The 18,178-nt window shown below is 52.6% G+C and overlaps 1 protein-coding gene across 7 annotated transcripts in view; it reads right to left on the reverse strand.

The window, feature by feature from the left end:
- Nucleotides 1-18,178, reverse strand: part of Cacna1a (calcium voltage-gated channel subunit alpha1 A) — a 214,131-nt gene that overhangs the window by 58,716 nt on the left and 137,237 nt on the right. For all 7 annotated transcript variants that reach the window (XM_060392361.1, XM_060392357.1, XM_060392356.1 and 4 more), the window contains exons 18-24: nucleotides 17,840-17,946; nucleotides 15,351-16,028; nucleotides 8,842-9,287; nucleotides 7,462-7,600; nucleotides 5,131-5,260; nucleotides 3,879-3,938; nucleotides 3,272-3,378 (exon numbers count right to left, since the gene is read on the reverse strand). In XM_060392361.1, the coding sequence (XP_060248344.1) occupies nucleotides 3,272-3,378; nucleotides 3,879-3,938; nucleotides 5,131-5,260; nucleotides 7,462-7,600; nucleotides 8,842-9,287; nucleotides 15,351-16,028; nucleotides 17,840-17,946 (1,667 nt within the window). The remainder of the gene's footprint in view (nucleotides 1-3,271; nucleotides 3,379-3,878; nucleotides 3,939-5,130; nucleotides 5,261-7,461; nucleotides 7,601-8,841; nucleotides 9,288-15,350; nucleotides 16,029-17,839; nucleotides 17,947-18,178) is intronic.

Here is an 18,178-nt window from a genome sequence, read left to right on the forward strand (position 1 = left end):
CCAGCACTATTCTGTGCTGAGTCCCTAGCCAGACTTTACCTAAAGCGCTGCATTTACCTGCAGGAGGATGGCGCCATTGGGCCCATTTTCCAGATGAGGAAGATGAAGCCCAGACTGGGAGAGTGACTTCCCCAAGGGCATACAGCCAAAAAGTGGCAGACTGAGATTCAAACCCACGTGCATGCATCTTGAGCTTGAGTCTTCCTTTCCTTGGGGCAGGGCTGTTTTGAGGGTGTTGCTGGAGGACCTCCTTTGGTTGTTGGGAGTGTGGCTCTGAGGGTGCAGGAGCGGCTTGATCAAGGTACACTCTGCCAGCTCTGCAGGGCTCATGACCTGCCCTGGGGGAAGAGGTGGGGGTACCTGATGGACTCTTGGCAGTGAGGGTGGGATCATGGACTAGGAGCTGCCGGGAGATGTCAGCTGGCTGCTCCAAAGCATGGGCACTAAGCGTGATGTCCCTCATGGCGACAGTGTGTGAGATGGCGCGTTAGTGATGGCGCATGGAAGATGGAGCATGGTTAGTGGACGGAACACACACATATGCATACTCACACCTATACCCACACAGATCACTCATACAGATGTGGGTGACGAGAGGAGGGTGGGATTGTTCAGAGGGCTTCAGCACTTCACTGGGAGAGCACAGGCAGGCAGACAGAAGCGTCCTTGCCTCAATCCTCTTACCCCAGAAGGGAGCAGCCTCCCTCCTCCTCCTCCTCCTTCCTGCTCCGTGGTCTCCCAGGCCTTTCAGGGAAGAAAGGACCCAGCAGGACAGGTTTCTGGCCTAGATCCCATTCTCCCCACACACCCTGCCTCAGCCTCAGTTTCTCATGTGTGGAATGGGGATCACTACCCTGGTACAACAGCGCTATAGATGACATGCTCAAGGTGCTTCCTCCCATTCAAGCCGTTGCATCGTGCTGCATGGGGAAACTGAGGTACAGAGAGGCTACCAGACTTGGGGGACTTCTTTCCTTCCTTTTCTGAGACATTTATGGTCAGATCAGCAATCCTCCTGCTTCAACCCCTCAAGGGGCAGGATTACAAACGCTTGCCACCACACCCAGCTGGAGGTACCTCTCACTGACAGGCTCATGGGACACACAGAGCAAAGGGAAACAGCAAGCTGACGCTCTACCATGACACCGACAAGGAGACACCAAGCAGAGACCTCACAAGTCCAGACACCTCAGGCACAGAAGATCAGAAGCCTGTTCCTAGAGACTGTAGGGCAAGGGAGGGTCCCGAAACTTCCCTTGGGAAACAAGTAGCAACTGGCAACTCTTTTGCTGTTGGGTATACAGGAGTGGTTTAATCAAGGTACCAGCTTGCACTGAGCTGCAAGTCCTGTCTTTGGCGAGAAGTGGCAGGGACAGGCGGATTCTTGGTAGTGAGGTGAGGCACCATAGCGGTCGGGTGCCTCCTCTCACCCCATTGCAAGATCCGCAACTGCCAGCTCTGGGCTCACGCTTCCAACGCCAGATTTTGTGAGAACTGCCAGCCTGCACAGGCACGTGATGCCCCTGGTCTGACCTTCTCTTGCACAGGAACTGCCGGGGGGCGGGGCTAAAAACAAGGACTTCTAGGCACACAGGGTAGCATTATGTCTGCACTGAATTCATGAGAACATTAAAAATTTGACCATAGGGCTCAGGCCTCAGTGCAAAGGACCCCTGCTCTACCCTCATGACTGGAAAAAAGAAAAGGGAAAGAGAATAAAGGTGGACAGGGAGAAGGGGAGGGGAGAGAGAGAGAGAGAGAGAGAGAGAGAGAGAGAGAGAGGGAGAGAGGAAGGGAGCCTGGCCGAGTCATGCTTGCAGGCCATGGAGACACTCAAGTCCACCACAACCGCAGCTTCCTGTGCTCTAGGGAGAGCTGGGAAGCCTGCTGCAGCCCTTCACCTGGCAAGGACAACAGTCCGGGCCCTCTGTGACAAAGCATGCACTCAGTGCCAGGTGAAAGAGCTGACTGAGAGGCCGCTCCCACTGAGGAGCAAGCAGTAAGACAATGCAAAGAGAACCTCAGGCCGGATGAAGCGGGTCAGGGTCCCTGGGAGACCTTCCTTTCAAGACCACAGCCTTGGTTCCCAAGATGGATTTCTGGACCAGAAGCAAGTCAGGCCTCTCCCTGACACTGATGGCTGTTTCGAGACTGTGCTGCCACATGTGCTTCGAGGGATCTCCGACTAGACCTAGACTGGGCTCCATCTTAGGCTGGGGCCAATGCTGGGCGCCATCTTGGGATGGCTGCCTAAAAGCTTGGGTGGCAGAGCTCATGTGCCTTTGCGAATGGCCATGAGATTCTAGATACCACATTAAGTGGATGCACGGAGCTCAGGCGGCACTCTAAAACGGGCACTCTGAACTTGGGTACCATCTTAGGATGATGGCCAGATTTAAGGCAACATCTTGGGATGGCTTCTTCTCCCTTGAGTGTGTTTGAGATAGCACCCTAGAACTCAGCTGCCACCTTAGGATGGTCACTTGCTTCTTGAGCACCATCCTGAAATGGCTTTCAAGAATCTGGTACTCCATTTTGGGATGGCTGCCTAGACCTAAGGGGACATTTTGGAATGGCTATCATCTTAGAGTGGCCACTACTGTCATCTTGGAATGATGGCAAGCATTCATGAGTCATCTTGGATGGGCGCTCTGCTTTCCGGCACCACTGTGAAGTGGGTTGTTGTCTTGGAATGGCTAACTTGGAACTTGGGTGACATCTTGAAATGGTTGCCATTTTAAAATGGCCACTCAGAAACTGGGAGCCATATTTGAAGTTGCCACCTATGTCCAGGGTACCACTGTGGAGTGGTGCCATGGTACACGACCCTGTGGAGAGCAGAGTATCCTGGCAGCCTTGGGAGGAGAGACACGTAGGAGGCCACTGGCTGTATGGTGAAGAGCCTGGGGAACAGGTGGTATGAGACTCTCATGCACACTTGATTTCTGGTTGTCTTTGGGGCACCCCAAAGAGACAACATGTAGGGGGATTGTGGGAAGGAAGATGAGATGTCCCCAGAGGCAAGAATATCGTAAGCAGCACAGCAAGAGGCCACCGTCTTGCTGTGGGAGGAGTGGAAGGTGGCTCTGGGCCCTTCTTCCTTTCTTTTATGGTGATGACATGCACAAAGCCAGTTGCAGCTCCACTGGGGAATGCCACCCCCACTGACCCACAGCTCTCATTCCCATCTCCGAACCCCAGAATATGACCCACATCTGACAGTGGGACTTAGATTGGGGCAGGGGTGGGGGGGCTTGCAATGGAGACTTACGTGAAGGCAAAGGCCACCAGGGCCCCACTGACCACTATGAAGTCCAGAATGTTCCACAGGTCACGGAAGTAGGCCCCCTGATGTAAGACGAGGCCCAGGTCGATCATCTGTGGGGAGAGGACAGCGTGCTCAGAGCCCTCACCCTTCCCCAGGACAACACCCAGCTGCGGCAGCAGTGGCTGGCAGGATGGTAGTAGGCCCTTTTGAGGAAAGGAGCCTGGCTTGACAGTCACAAGCGTAAGTGTCAGAGTGAACTTTGTCTGAGCCCCGACAGGAGGCCACGGATCAGCAATGTGGTGGACTTTATCTCTGGGACTTCCCAAGAATCTGTCTGCCTCTCACTTCTCCCTTGGTGACCTGTGGTTCCTGCCCTGACCACAGCCTACTTGGTCCCTGACAGTCCTCTCATCTGTCACCTCCAGCTGCCAGAGGGTGCTGGAGGGTGCTCAAGCAGAGCCCCTCTTCCACCCAGAGCTCTCCTCCACGGCTCCCACCTGCTCTCCTCCCCTCCCCTGCCTGGAATGCCTCTCACCCTCAGCATGCCTCACTCTTGGGTTGAGGGGCTTTCCTCACAGAAGGTCTGTGAGAGCCCCACCTCTGTTCTTACCTTGATCACCATCTCAAAGGTAAATACGCCTGTGAAAACATAGTCAAAATATCGCAGCACCTGCAGGGACAAAGGCAAGTGGACCCAATCACAGGCTCGCCCCAGCCTCACACTCCCGGGAACCTGCCAGTAGCCCACTGGGGTGTGGGAACCACTCGGAAAATCCCTCAAAAGTTGGACTTCCACCCCGTGGACTGGACAGGGCCAAGCACTGCTCAACCACTCCTAGGAAGGATCAAAATGTGTAGGTTCTGAATGAAAGTGTCCAGGAGATGGCAGCAAATCCTACCCCCTTACTCTTCTATTCACCAAGAGCATCTTTTTCATGTCCTCCTAGCCCCTTGTGGTCTAAGAGGGCCTTGGAGGAGTCCATCCCACTTTGGGGGCGACCGTCCTTGGGGTGGTGGGGTTCACTGGCCAGTGTTCACGCCCCAGGCTTCCTTGTTTCCAGGAACATCTTCTAAACTCTGGGGCCATTTGCTCATCTGGCTCTTTCACTCTGTGGGTACCACTCAGTCTGACAATTGACCCTCCTCTCCACACTCACCTGTCCTGCCCAGAGCTGGGCTCTAGTTGCTAATACGCTCAGATTAGCAATGGCCTTTGTCCCTGTCCCTAGCTGCTGGAGGGACTCAGGACACCCATGTGTGTGGAAGGGTGAAGGTGGGGGCTGTAGGTTCAAGGGCTGATAATTTCTGAACATGAACAACTGAGCGTGGTATCTGGCTCATTCAGTTCCTCTGCTTCCAATCCGTCATGGATCCCGCCTCCCTTAGGATGAGAGACCTGCTTGGCCATGCATTCCAAACCTTTAAGAAAGCCTGGGAGGCGTGTTCATGACCATCTGAATCAGGCCCTGAAGCAGCCTCCTACCTACTTCCCTGTCTCACAGATGACCACTTTTCTCCTTGCTCATTCCTGGATCCCATCTGATTCCTGCTCTCTCTTCTGTTATGGCATGGGTCAAATATCACTTCTGTAGTGATACCTTCCATAGTCACGTGTCAAAATGTTACCTAGGAGCTGGTCATGTGGCTCAATAGGTAGGGCTCCTGCCTAGATTTCCCCCGTGAGGGGGTGTGGGTGTGGCTCAGGGGTGGAGCCCCTCCTAGAATCCTCCAGTGAGGGGCTGTGGGTGTGGCTCAGGGGGTGGAACCCTGATTTTAAAATCTGCCATGGAGGGGCTGGGGGGTGCAGCGGAGTGTCTTTGTCTAATCTGTAGTTTCTGATGCAGAGCAGAGCCGGGACTCACATTGTTGCGGGGTGCGTTGGGCTGCACCGGGTCCTCTGCGGCCAGCGCGATGCTGCTCATGGCAATGACCATGAGGATGCACATCTCGAAGTAGCGCAGGTTCAGGATGTAATGGCACAGCCGGCGAAGGCTGCAGGCAGAGCAGGGAGCCACTCAGATCTCAGGTTCATAGGCCTTTCCCCTCATCTCACGTACAGTTCCACTAAAATGGCTAATTCCATTGCCCCTAACCATCTGTCAAGGACTCTCACAGGGGTGCTAGCTGTGCCCTACAGTCCAGCCAGCTGAAAGCCTCAGCTGTTTGAGACAGCCACGCTACCCATGGAAGAGCTCCTGCCCTTCAAACTCCTGGAGTACTTTGGGAAAAGCCAGGAGGACTCCCCACTACTGATGATACCACAGGACATGGAAAGATTTACTTATTCTTTTAATTACATTTACTTATTTTTGTGTTGGGTGGGGATTGTGCCGAAGCACGCCTGGGAAGCTCAGAGGACAACTTGTGGGAGTTGACTCTGTGGGTCCTGGGATCTGAACTCAGGTTGGTAGGTTTGGCAACAAGTGCCCCTATCTACTGAGCAATCTCAAGGCCAGGTTTTCCATGTGTAAAATATTCTAGGGTCTAAAATAAGGAACCAAGTGTGGTGGCTCCTATCTGTAATCCAAGCATATGGGAGGCTGTGGCAAGGAATCACTAAGAGTTTAAGATAATCTGGACTATGGCATGAGTTCAAGGCCAGTGTGGCACAGAATAAGATCTGGTCTAAAAACAAATCACACAGATAAAACACTCACACACAGAACAACACACACACATAACAAATCACACATATATACCAAAAAGTATACACAACAACAAATCACACCCCCCAAACAAAACACATCTACAAACACACATCGACAAAACATAAACATACTCACCAACAAAACACACATACACCAGCAAATCACATATACGCAAAACAATACACACACAAATACAACATCAACAGCACATACGAAAACAAAGGGAGAGGGCCAGTGAGATGTAAAAATGCTTGCCCTGCAAACCTCGTGTCCAGTGTTCAATCACTGTGACCCAAGAGAAGATGGAAGAACAGTGACTCCAGCGTCCTCTGACTGCCACACGGGAGCCATGGCACACACACATCACACATACACATAGCAGTGATAAAAACCCAAACCAAATCCCATCGCTACCACCAATGGGAAAGCCTCTCTGGGGCTGGGGCTCAGTTGAGGGAGTGCTTGCCTGCCATGCACAAAGCCTGGGTCACACTGTGAACCCCGAGGTTGTGCTTTTTACTAGAAAAAAACCATTTTTAGTTGTGGTGTGGCTCAGTGTTAGCACACACCTCTAATCCAAGAGCTTTCTGCTTGAATATTGTAAACAGGATTAAATAAAGTCAACCAAAGGTCAAGAGGCAGAGCAAGCAACCAGTTGACAGAAAGTGAACATAGGATTATTAAGAAAAACAAAACAAAACAAAAAAACAGAGAGGAAGAGGAAGTCAGGAGGAGGGATAGAGAGATGCACAGGAAGTAGAAGGGAGGGACATTTAGTTTGAAAGGGGTGGTTTGAGACAGCATGGGAGAGGGGCCATTCCTTCTGGGGTGTTGGCTGGGGAGGAAGGTCAGCTGGGCACTTTCTCTGCCTCTCCAGCTAGCAGGCTTTCACCCCAGCCTCTGGCTCTTGAGTCTTTATTGTTAAAATCGAATGACTGAGATTTTGTTAAAAACCACACCTGGGCCCATTCCCAGCACCACCCAAACAAACAAAACTGGCGGCCGTCACCAACAACCTAGCTCAAGCTTCAGCTGCTCTCACTGTACCGATGTTAAGGAGCTAGTCTCAATTTTTTTTTCTTTTAAATTTATAAAGCACTTAGAACAGTACCTGGCATTAGCTTCAACTTAAACATTTGTTTAGTAAAGGAGAAAAAGAGAACTTCAGAAAAAAGGTGATGTGCAGGACCGCAGAGCCTACGTCTTTGTGGTGCAATGGTTAGAGAGTTCAGTCACACGGCTGCCATGCAGCCGCGGCAGGCTGTAATGCACAAGGCAGACATTTCTAAAGGACGCCTCTCCTAGCATGGCACAGGCCTGGGTATTTATAGCAGTGCTCTTGCATCTCGTGGCAGGAAGGGGTCTTTTCCAGGGCAGTGTACTAAGACAAGTTATCTTCTGTGAGGGAAGCAAGAGGGCCGAGTTCTCAGCTCCTGAGGGTTGGTGCTGAGGGGATCTATTTCCCACTGTCTGCCACCCCCACACTGAGGAGGGAGCCCCGTTCACACACCGGGGAGGGAGCCCCCACCACGTGCCCATACTCACGGGTTGGTGGTGGAGAGGATGAACATGGAACTGTAGGGCGGCATGGGCTTTGGGCCATCCTCCCCGGAGTCTGCCTCCTCTTCCTCCTTCTTCTCTTCCTCTTTCTTTGGCAGTGGGTCTGGGTTGGCATTTTTGTTTACTGTTGAGACAAGAACCAATGGGTTCCTCCATGATTTCCCACAAGGTCCAGGGCCCCTGGCCATGCCTGGACTGACACTAGGCCCAAGACGTTTGAGAAAGAGCTTCCTGTGAGCCAGGCATTACCTGACCGCTTGGTGCTCATGATCTCCATCTGACAGATGAGGGGACCCAGGTACAGAGAAGTGAGTGGCTAGTCCAAGGTCACACAGCTGAGAAGCTGCAGAGCTGGTGTTGAACTGAGCAGTTTGGCCACAGAATACCAGCTCCCAAGCACTCCAGGGCAATGGAGACCCTTTTCTCTTTGGCTTCTCTGATGTACCTGGAACTGCCGGGGGCAGCTGCCCACAGCCCTGCTTCATACAGTGGAAAACTCAGAGCCATGTGAGAGTGAGAGCACCCAGTCCTGCCTGTGGCTCCTCTCTCTTGGGCAGGCTCTCTGGTTGTCCTTGGGCTAAGCCTCCCTGGGGGTCTGTTTCTTCATCAGACCATTAGTGCCCTGCTAAGGACCCACCACCATGAGGTCTGGCATGGCAGCACACACCTGGCACTGTAGTCCTGGCACTGGAGAAGAGGAGGCAGGAAGGTCACTTCCAGTTTGAGGCCAGCTTGGGCTACATAGCAAGATGCTGTCTCAAAACAACAACAACCCCGAGCCAAAAACTGACTCAATTCCCTACAGAAATCTAAGCCATGTTGTCTTTGGGGCCAAAGCCCTGGGTGACTAGAGAGATGAGGACAATCCAACTGGGGCCACATTGGTATGTGAGAGGTTGATTATCAAAATTAGGAGAAGAGCGCGTAAACACATTCTGAAGCATGTGCTGCAATGACAGCCTGGCCCTTCAATTCACTATGAATACAAGGCCTTGAACGGGTGGCCTTGAACTTGCAAACTTTCTGCCTCCACCCACCATGACTGAAGGTTGTCTGTGGTACTGGAGTGTGCTAGGCAAACACTCCACCAGCCCCTTCCCTCCTTCTGTCACCAGACTATTTACAGTGCGATGCTTCCTGCTGTGCTGGGTTTTGGACAGCAGTACCTAAGCCTTCAAGCTGTCCAAGCCCCCAGTTTCCATCGGGGGATTCCTTTTTCCATGGTGGCAGTGTGAGCTCTGTGGAGGGGGGCAAGGCACAGAGGATGGCCACAGTCCCACACCACTGAGGGTCTACAGGGTCTATGGTTTCTTCTTCCCACAGCTGTGAGCATGGACTGTGGCCAGGCAACCCTGGGCTCCTCACCTTGGACCACAGTGTGGTTGAGGGGCGGGCAGGCCGGGGGGATCTCCACCGCCATGTGCTCGGGTTTCCTGGCAGTCTTCGCTGAGTTGGGCTGGGTGCTGCTGGGGTTGGTGACGATAAGGCTGTTCTCGGGGGTCTTGGGGGGGCCGGGGTTGGACGGGTTGCCCGGGTTGTTGGGCGTCCTGCGGCTGGCAGCGTTCTGGGGGTTGGTGGCCAAGGTGGGACCAGGGTTGGTGCTGTTCCCAATCTTGGCAGGGCTTGGGGAAAGGCCGCTGTGGCCCAGGCTGTCGTGGGGACTGGCAGGCTCCCCGGTGGCCAACTTGTTATTCTTCATGTTGTCAAGGTCCTCAGCCAGTGGCAGGTCCTGGCGGCCAAGGTCCTGCTGGATTGGCCTGGTGGTGGACAGGTTGGGACCAGACATGGGGACCCCAGAGCCCTGATTTTCTCTAAGAAGAGGATCAAAGCAGAAGAGTGCATAGCGTTAGGACCAGCAGTGCAGCTGCTGAGACCACTACCCAGGGCCACTGAGCGGCACAACACAGGGACCCACAGCACGGAGCGTATGTTGCATCTCCCAGCTCTAGCACCCACGAGGCCCAAGCTGCACCCACCCTGAAAAGAAAGCAAAAACAGCCATTTCCTGACTCTACACTTCATGGAGTGATACACGGCCCCAGGCAGGTCAAGGCATTAAGAACTTTTGAGGTAAGAGGGACCACAACCTGTGAACTCTTTGTATCACTGAGGAGGACCCAGGGCCTCCATAGGCTGTGGTAGACCTGTAACACTGAGCCACACCCCCTCCCCTCACTAGGATTCCAGGCAGGGCTCTCCCTGACTCACACCCCTGGTGCTACTGGGGATTTTTTTCTGGCCCACTGTGCAAAGCCCAATCATAAATTTCCAATTAATTTTTTTGTTTCTGTGTTTTGTTTTTTTCCTTTTTTTCCTTTCTAGACAGGGTTTCTCTATATGGCCCTGGCCATCCTGGAACTTGCTCTGTAGACCAGGCTGGCCTTGAGCTTAGAGATCCTCCTGCCTCTGCCTCGTAAGTGCTTGGATCAAAGGCCTATGCTACAACCACCTAGCTTGTTTTTTTTTTTTTTTTTGATTTAGGGTCTCACTAAATAGCTCTGGCTGTGCTGGAACTCACTACATAGACTAGGCTGGCCTCAAACTCACAGAGATCTGTCTGCCTCTGCCTTCCAAGCTCTGGGACCAAATATGTGTGCCACTATGCCCAGCTCAATTTCCAGTTAATTTTAATTCTTAAGTGTCTTCAAGAAAGATTCAAAAGATACAGAGAACTGAAGCTGGGCCCTGCCCCACAGTGCCTAGGAGAGGCGGCTGGCTGCATTAAGCTTGTCTTATGCAGGGTCCCACTGACAGCTGTCAGGAAATTCTCCTTTGGGGTATTCTCTACTGAGACTTAGGAGTCTGTTCTGGACCATTTGCAGGCGATCATAAAAGTAGCCCCCTCTACTGCACACTTTCTGCACAGCCCCCCAAGACCTCGTGCATTAACACAGCACCTGAGATGGATAACAGGCTCAGCATTCAACAGAACAGGAAACTGAGGCAGAGAAGGGAGGATGTTTGTCCTTCATGAACCAGCCTGGTTGGGGCTGGGCTGGAATCTAGTCCTATCTAGAAACCTTTAAGCTCCAGCATCACTCAGCAAAGAAAACAATTTGAGGTGCATGAAGTGGAGGTGTTGAGGAGTGTGTGAAGGGCTGTGTGTTAAAGGATCAAAGTTCTCTGCAACATAGGCAGAGTAGGCCAGGAAACTCAGAACTGCAGCAACCCTCTCCTTGTACTAATGGGGAGTGGGTTGCCATGGCGACAGATGCAGATGGATCTAGGCTGCAAACAGCTGATTCAACTGGTCAGGAGACAAGTCCTAGAAGTACCAGATGTTTGCTTTACCAGGAGTCAGGAGCTTGGCTTCGCTTTGGTCACCTTGGGGTACCACCAGGTTCAGCTGCCCCACATGGGCAAACCTGAGCCTAGCAAGTACTGAACGGTGCAGGAGTAGTGTTCTGGTGCATGTTTCAGAGGGGACGAGAGATGACTACAGAAATGGGACTGGAGATAAGCAGAACAGGAAAAATGGCTGTCAACATCCTGGATAATGAAACATACAGGGCAGGGCTGGGGAAAAGGCCAGAGGATAACCAAAGGGAAGAAAAAAGAAATGCAGGAGCTCATGGGAGAGCTCACGGGAGCTCCGAGCTCTCTGAAACAGAATCAAAATGATTCTCAAACAGAATCTTTTAAAAAAGCGTTTCACTCCGTAGTCCAGGCTGGCCCCACACTCTTGCCTCAGCCTCCTGGGTGCAGGTTTCTAAGGCATGCATCACAGGCCAGCTCCAAGCTGTGTGATTCTACCAGGGAGAGACTTCAGTGTTGTCAATACGGTATGCGCACACTTACTGAGTGCTCACACAAAGGCTGATAGATGCAGCCCTGGCTGGCCTGGAACTCACTATGTAGACCAGACTGATCTCGAACTCACACAGATCCACTTGCCTCTGCCTCCTGAGTGCTGGGAGTGTGTCCCTATGCCTGGTCAGTTGATATGTTCTTACTATAATTCACCCTTTCATATTCCATATCTGTGGACTGAACTGGCTACAGACTGAAAAAGATTTAAATAAAAATATTTTTTATTTTATGTGCATTTGTTATGCCTGTATGCATGTCTGTGTGCCAATGGGTACCTAGTAACCCTGGACACCGTCAGAGGGCATCAGATTCCTTGGAACTGGAGTTACAGGAGGTTGTGAGCCATCGTGTGGGTGCTAGAAACTGAACCCGAGTCTTCTGTACAAGCAGGAAGTGTTCTTAAGTGCTGAGCCTCTCTCCAGCCTCAAGACTGAAAATATTAAAAAAAAAAAACAAAACAAAACAAAAACCGGTTTGTCCCCAGTATACAGACTTTGCTCTCTTGTCTCTTTCCTAACAAACACAGAGTATACAGGTGGGGTGGCAGTGGAGCATGCTGTTAATTCCAGAACTTAGGAGGCAGAGGCAGGGCAGATTTCGGAATTTGAGGCCAGCCTTGTGCACAGAGTAAGTTCCAGGACAGCCAGGGGCTCCACAGAGAAACCCTACCTTGAAAAAAAAAAATACAGAATATATCAGTGGTCTTCCCCAGTGCTGGTCCCTACATGCTACAACAGTGTGCTCACTGGTACAATAGTGGCATTCCTGTTGTGGAGGTAACCAACAGCTTAGTGCCTGAACTTGAGGGCTGCTCCACAGGAGGGAATTCATGCCTGGTACTGTAAACTTGATGGGTACAGAGGCCCTAGTGGGGAACCTACTGTTGTTATCTTGCTAAGTGGCCATGCTGTCAAAATGCTTTCTAAATATTTGTTTTAAAAGTTCCACAAAGTTCAGGACAGTCAGGGACCTGTTACACAGAGAAACCCTGTCTCAAAAAAAAAAAAAAAAAAAAGTCTAATAGCTGCCCACAAAGTGCTTAAAGTGCTTGCATTACATCAGGTGTTCTAAGTCACCTGGAGATGATCTGAAGACCACAGAAGATGATTGTGGGTCCCGTGAAAAGAGTACACTGCTTTATAGATGGAGCCCAAATATATGTGATTTTGGTACCCTAGAGGAACCCAGAATGACTTCCAAAGACATCCAAGGAACATTTACGGAGTACTTGCCTTTGGCTCGGCATCACTCAATACAGTTTATATGTATTCATTCATTTAAATCCGTACATTCTAGTCTACTGTTCATCCTATGAAAAAGACAGGGACCAGAGAGGTACAGGGACACTGTAAAAACCACACAGCCAGGCAGTGATGGGCAGGAGTATTCAGAGTCTCTGCATCTCAGTACCGGGTTCTGCTCATGGCGTGACTGACAGTCAACATTTAGAGACTTTCAGAAACTCCCCTTGGAGGGCTGGGTCTGCTTTAGCAGACAGAGTGCTTGCCTGTGTGAGCAAAGCCCTGCATTCCATTCTCAACACCTAAAACCTGATGTGGTGAGTCCATGCCTGCAATCCCAGCACTTGGGAGGTAGGCGCAGGAAGACCAGGAGTTCAAAGCCAGCCTGGGACACATGAGAGCCTATCTTAGAACAGTAGAAAACCCACCCCCTGGAACATGTTAGGGATGCCTATTTGTCGTCGTCATCTGCCTCCTTCAATACGGCAACAGCAGAGTCAATACAAGGACAGCACTCCTCTTCACACCTTCAGTTGCTGCTTATCGTCTTAAGGAACGCCAGGTCCCACTGTCCCATCACTGACCCTTTGCCCCCCTCTCATCGCTATCTGGCAAACGGCTGTTTCCTGATTGACCACAGAACTTTAGCATATACTGTTCTTGCCTGAAACTTCTCTCCAACTGCTCTTCTTGTAGGTCTGATCCGTCTTGGTCACATTTCTCTGAGTGTCTATGCTATTGTTTTAATGTGTCTGCCCCTTCTGCCTAAATCATTTGCTGGGAAACTCAATCCTTAAATTTGTCTGATGATGGCTTTTGGAGGAGATCTGGGAGGTAACTGGGACCGGATAAGGCCACAAGGGCGGGGATCTCATGCTGGCATTAGTGGCATTATAACACGAAGAAGAGACTGTAGGTGGCATGACAGCTCTGGGTCACCGTGGGAGGCCCTCATCATGTCTGGGTGCAGTAAGGAGCCCTCGGAGTGGCTGGCATTGTGCTCTACCACTCTGTGGTCATCAGAACGAGAAGCTGGATAAACTTCCCCTTTATATAAATAACCTGACCTCAGGTATTTGGTTATAGCAATGGAAACGGATGAAACCAACCAGTCCGGGCTAAAATACAGCTGAGCTTCTCACACATCCACTGACCAGAGGAAAACACTCAGGAGAGAAAAGTCTAGGGAAAGAATGACTCAGAACAGCGGTGTTTACGGGAGGGCTGTGGAAACAGATGCGGTGATGAAACTGAGGGGTGCCGTGGACACTGAGAGTAGGAAGTCAGAATGCGAGTCAGCCCCCAGACCAGGAAGAGTCAGCTCTCCTATTTTTCCTCATCTCAACCCTCTCATTTCTTTCTCTCTTTGAGACATGATTTCTGTGTGTAGCCCAGGCCTGCCTGGAATTTGTGCACCCCTGCCTACCTGGTAGTGATTTTTGTCTGCAGACCCTTGTCTAAACTCTCATTCCCTTGAGAGAATCCCACTTGTTGGTGTGTGGTCCTGGAACCTGCACTGGGCTGCCCTTGTTGGGAACACAGAGTCTCATGGCTTGACTGAAGCCAGAGTCCTCAGTCACAAGCTGTGCTACACAGGCTGGTCAGATGCCTGGCACCTCGGAACCCACACGGCAGAGGGAGAAAGCTGACTCTAGTACTTTGTACGAATGCCTCTTTTCCACAGGCCTGGGCCAGATTTTGTACATACTTCAAGAAACCAGTTTTCTGCTCTCATACTGATATAAAGGTGGATCAAAAGGACATTAAATTATTATTATTATTATTATTATTATTTTTTTTTTTTTTTGAGGCAAGTTCCCATGTAGTCAAGGCTGGCCCTGAAGTCCATATCCTCCTGTCAAGTACTAGGATCATAGGACTGATACCACACCTGGCTTCAGGACAGTATTTTATAGCTGGCAGAAGGATGTCTCTATCAACACAGAAGTCCCTGGGCCTCTCCGTGGAGAGTCGCTTCAGGGTCTCTGTGAAGCACTGCAAAATGTTATGAGAAGGACAAGAGAAAGCCGCTACTGGTGGGGTGCTGCCACTGAAGAGGCCTTTCTTTACGTCTGAGGGATCGGAGCGGCTCGTCTGACAACCCCCACCACCACCAAAAAAAAAAAAAAAAAAAAAAAAGGACACCATCAAATAAGCAAAGGACTGGCAAAACGGCAGCTTCACTCACTAGTTCCCATGCGAGCCTTGGCAGAACTGAGTTACTGAATTCTAATAATGATTGGATCATCTCTGGAGAGTCCAATTTACAGGTGAGAACACCGATGCCGGGAATACAGTAGCTCAAGAGTAGGCAGCAAACACTGAAAGGTGTGTGAATCTGGTGGAGACTACGGCTTTCCCTAGGGCCTGTGTAAGATGCACCAGGCGTTAGTCCTCCAGCGACTCTGAATGCAGGATGGCACTGACCGCTGAGGTGGGATGTAGTTCCCTGCCTAGACTCCTGCAGGAAAGGGCGTGGCTCAGCACTAGAGGCCTGCCTGGCGCCCCTAGTGAGGAGCCGGGGTGTGGCTCGGTGACAAAATGTTAACCTGGAATTCCCCAGTGAGGGGCTGGCTCTGCTGGACTGCCAGTCTAAAATCCCCCAGGGAGGACCGTAAGCTCTCTTGCTGAGAGAACAAGGCCCTGGGTCCATCCCAGCACTGAACTGCATCTGCTTCCCCGTCTGCTGGCCCGGGCACTTTCTCATGTGTTCCGGCATGCTGGGTCTGAAGACCGAACCCCTAGCTACTGGGGAGAACTACTCGGTCCGCAGTGAGCTGGGGGTCCACAGGGGCACCCAGCTCCCTCCCGGAGCCCACTCACTTCCTGCGCCGATGCCGGCGCTCCCTGTCGTCGTGGGCGGGCGGCCCGTGTCGGTGTCGCCGCTTGCGTTCTCCATCCTCGCCGTCGCCGTCCGCAGGGCGGGCCGGCCTGGCGGCGTCACGGGGGCGCTGCCTGCGCTCCGGCCTGTCGTCCGGTTCGTCCCCGGGCCGGCGGCGCGCGCGGTGCCGGCGAGGCTCGCCCTCGGCCCCGGGCCGGTGCGCGTGGCGACGGGGCGCGTCGCCGGCCTTGGCGCGCTCGGCGGCGTCCGCGTCCCAGGGCGCGTGCTCGCGGGGCGGCGCGTGCTCGCGCTGCTGCGGCTCGCTCTCGCGGCCGTATGGGCCCTCCCGGCCGGGGGCGCGCTCGGGACTGCCGGGCCAGGCGCGCCGCGCGTCGGGGTCGCGCGCGCTCTCGCGGGGCCGCGCGGTCGGGCGCAGCGGGTCGGGCGCCCGGCTCTTGTTGGTGTTGTTGTTGCGGTTCTCCTGCGGGTCCACCACGAGCGGCCGGTCCAGGTGCGTCTTGACGTCGGACCGCAGCGGGCGCGCATAGGGAGTGGGCCAGCGCTCAGCCGCTTCCCCGTACAGCGCCTCGCGGCTGGCCAGCAGGTTCTGCTTGCGCATCTCGCTGGTGCGCTGCTCCCACACCGACTTGGCGGGCTTCTGGTTCTTCTGCTGCTCCTTCCTGCAAGGCAACGGGGGAGGCTACTTGCCGCGCCATTCAGCCGTGTGTGAAGCTGGTCGGACGAGGGCTGCAAGCCACCCAACTCCAGTGGGTTCTTTCGACTTAGATTACATTGATATGTGCATTTGTATGTGCATGTGCCCTGGCCACCGCAAGTATGTAAAGGTCAGAGGGCAACTATTTGCCGTCAGTTCTCTTCTTCCACTATGTAAGGTTGTCTGCTGTGGTGGGACGCACCTGTGCCTGAGGAGCCATCTTAAGGGCTCTTTCGGATTAGGCTAGTTTCCCACCTCCGCTATGAAGATGGGTCCACTGATGGGCTCATGTCCGCATGGACTTATGAGAAGTGCCAGAAACTTTAGGAGGCGGGTTCTACCAGGAAGAAGTTAGGTATTGAGAACCTGCCCCCGAAGGGGATATTGGGCCCTTGGCACCACCTTCCTTCCCTCTGCTCTAACACCTTGAGCTGAACAGTTTGGCTCCACTATGGGCTTCCATTAAAATGTTCTGCCTCACTACAGGCTTCCATAGTTTCAGCAGCAGCTCCTGCCTAGAGCCTACTAGTGAGGGACTGGGTGTGTGGCTCAGTGGTGGAGTCCCTGGGTTCTATCCCCAGTGCCAAGATGAATGAATGAACAAATGAACGAACAAACGAATAACTTAAATGGCAGCACATGAAGCTCTTTCTGGTATTTTCCTTCTGGGCTGCGAGCAGCTGGGGTTAGATAGGAGTTGTGGGCAGCGCTGGAGGAAATCAGTTAGCTGGGCGAGCACTGGCCCTGCAGAAGTCTGCCTGGCCATAGCCACCCCCTTGGCCATCAGCAGAGGTGTGGCTCTGAATGTGGCTGTCTGTGAAGCTCCCTTTAAGGAAGACACTTTCGCTGCCACTGCCTCTGACCTGCCAGTGAAATGTTCCCCTCTGCCTTTAGAATCTGGCTGGAATCCAGCTGCACCCACCGCTCTGCCCAGCCCTTATCTCTTTTTCGTGGGCCAGCCCAGGTTCTTGAATCTGATCTTCAGAACCATATAACCACACCACCCCATAGTCTGTTACCCCAAGGATAACCAGAGGACATCTGAGTCTGGCCCTGACACTCCACTGCTGAAGAACTCTCTTTGGCTCTGATGTAATTAGGGGCAACAACTCTGGACCAAAGGCCCACAAGGCCTTGGCTATTCCTATCTCCTCCTTGCTTTTTTCTCTAAGCCTGCCTCTTCACCCACTCTTTTTCAGCCATGTTAGTCTCTTTCCTACCTATTCCTGAAATACCCCTGCCTCAGAGTCTGGCTCCTCTCTCATTTCCTTCAAGTTTTGTTTCCTTTTAGGTGAGGCCTTCCTTAACTCGTTTGTTGCTTTCTGGAGACAGGATCTCACTATGCCTGGTCTGGACCTGGCTGTCCTTGAATTCACACAGATCTGCCTGTCTCTGCTCCCAGAGCAAGGAGCATACCACCACACCTGGCTCTAAAGTAACTTCTGGGGCTGGAGTGAAGGTTCCTCAGCCCTCCTTCCCTGCCCTGTGCTCAGCTGCTCCCAGAAGGCTCCACAGCGTGCAGATTACTCCCTTGTCTCACTTACTATTCATTATCTCTCTGACCTGAACAGCTACACAAAAGTGTGCTGCCCCCACGTGGATGCTGCTTTCCTGCAGTTATGACAGGACCAGGTGCAAAGTAGGTGCTCATTAAATACCGGGTGAACGTGGGTGAGAGGCAAAGGTGCCTACTTCTCCCAGGCTCAGCAGTTGGGAGCCACCCCAGCCCTCCCCAAACCCTTGCCTGAGTGGCACCTGAAGCTTGGGGACACTTACACGGCTATGGACATGTTGGCCGCAGACAGAGGACTCACTTCTGCTACCTCCTTGGCTTTCTGTAGTGCCAGTTTCTGGTTGGCTGCCTCTTCCTCTTCTTGTTCATCCTAGAAGGCAAATGAGGTTCACAAGAACAGGCCTGGGGGCCCACCTTACACCTCTATGCCAGCCAGGGGCAAATGTGAGGCACTGGAAAATAAGTTTGGCCTGGACCTTAACCAGTTGGAAGCAAGATCCCCAGTCAGACTGGGCGGTGAAATGTACTGCCACTCCTGTGTACAGGCTGGCTCTCCAGCCTATTAACCCTTTGTAGCCAGGCTCATCAGGAACTTGAGATGG

Source organism: Meriones unguiculatus, chromosome 10, assembly GCF_030254825.1.
Source record: "Meriones unguiculatus strain TT.TT164.6M chromosome 10, Bangor_MerUng_6.1, whole genome shotgun sequence".
Taxonomy (NCBI): Eukaryota; Metazoa; Chordata; class Mammalia; order Rodentia; family Muridae; genus Meriones; species Meriones unguiculatus.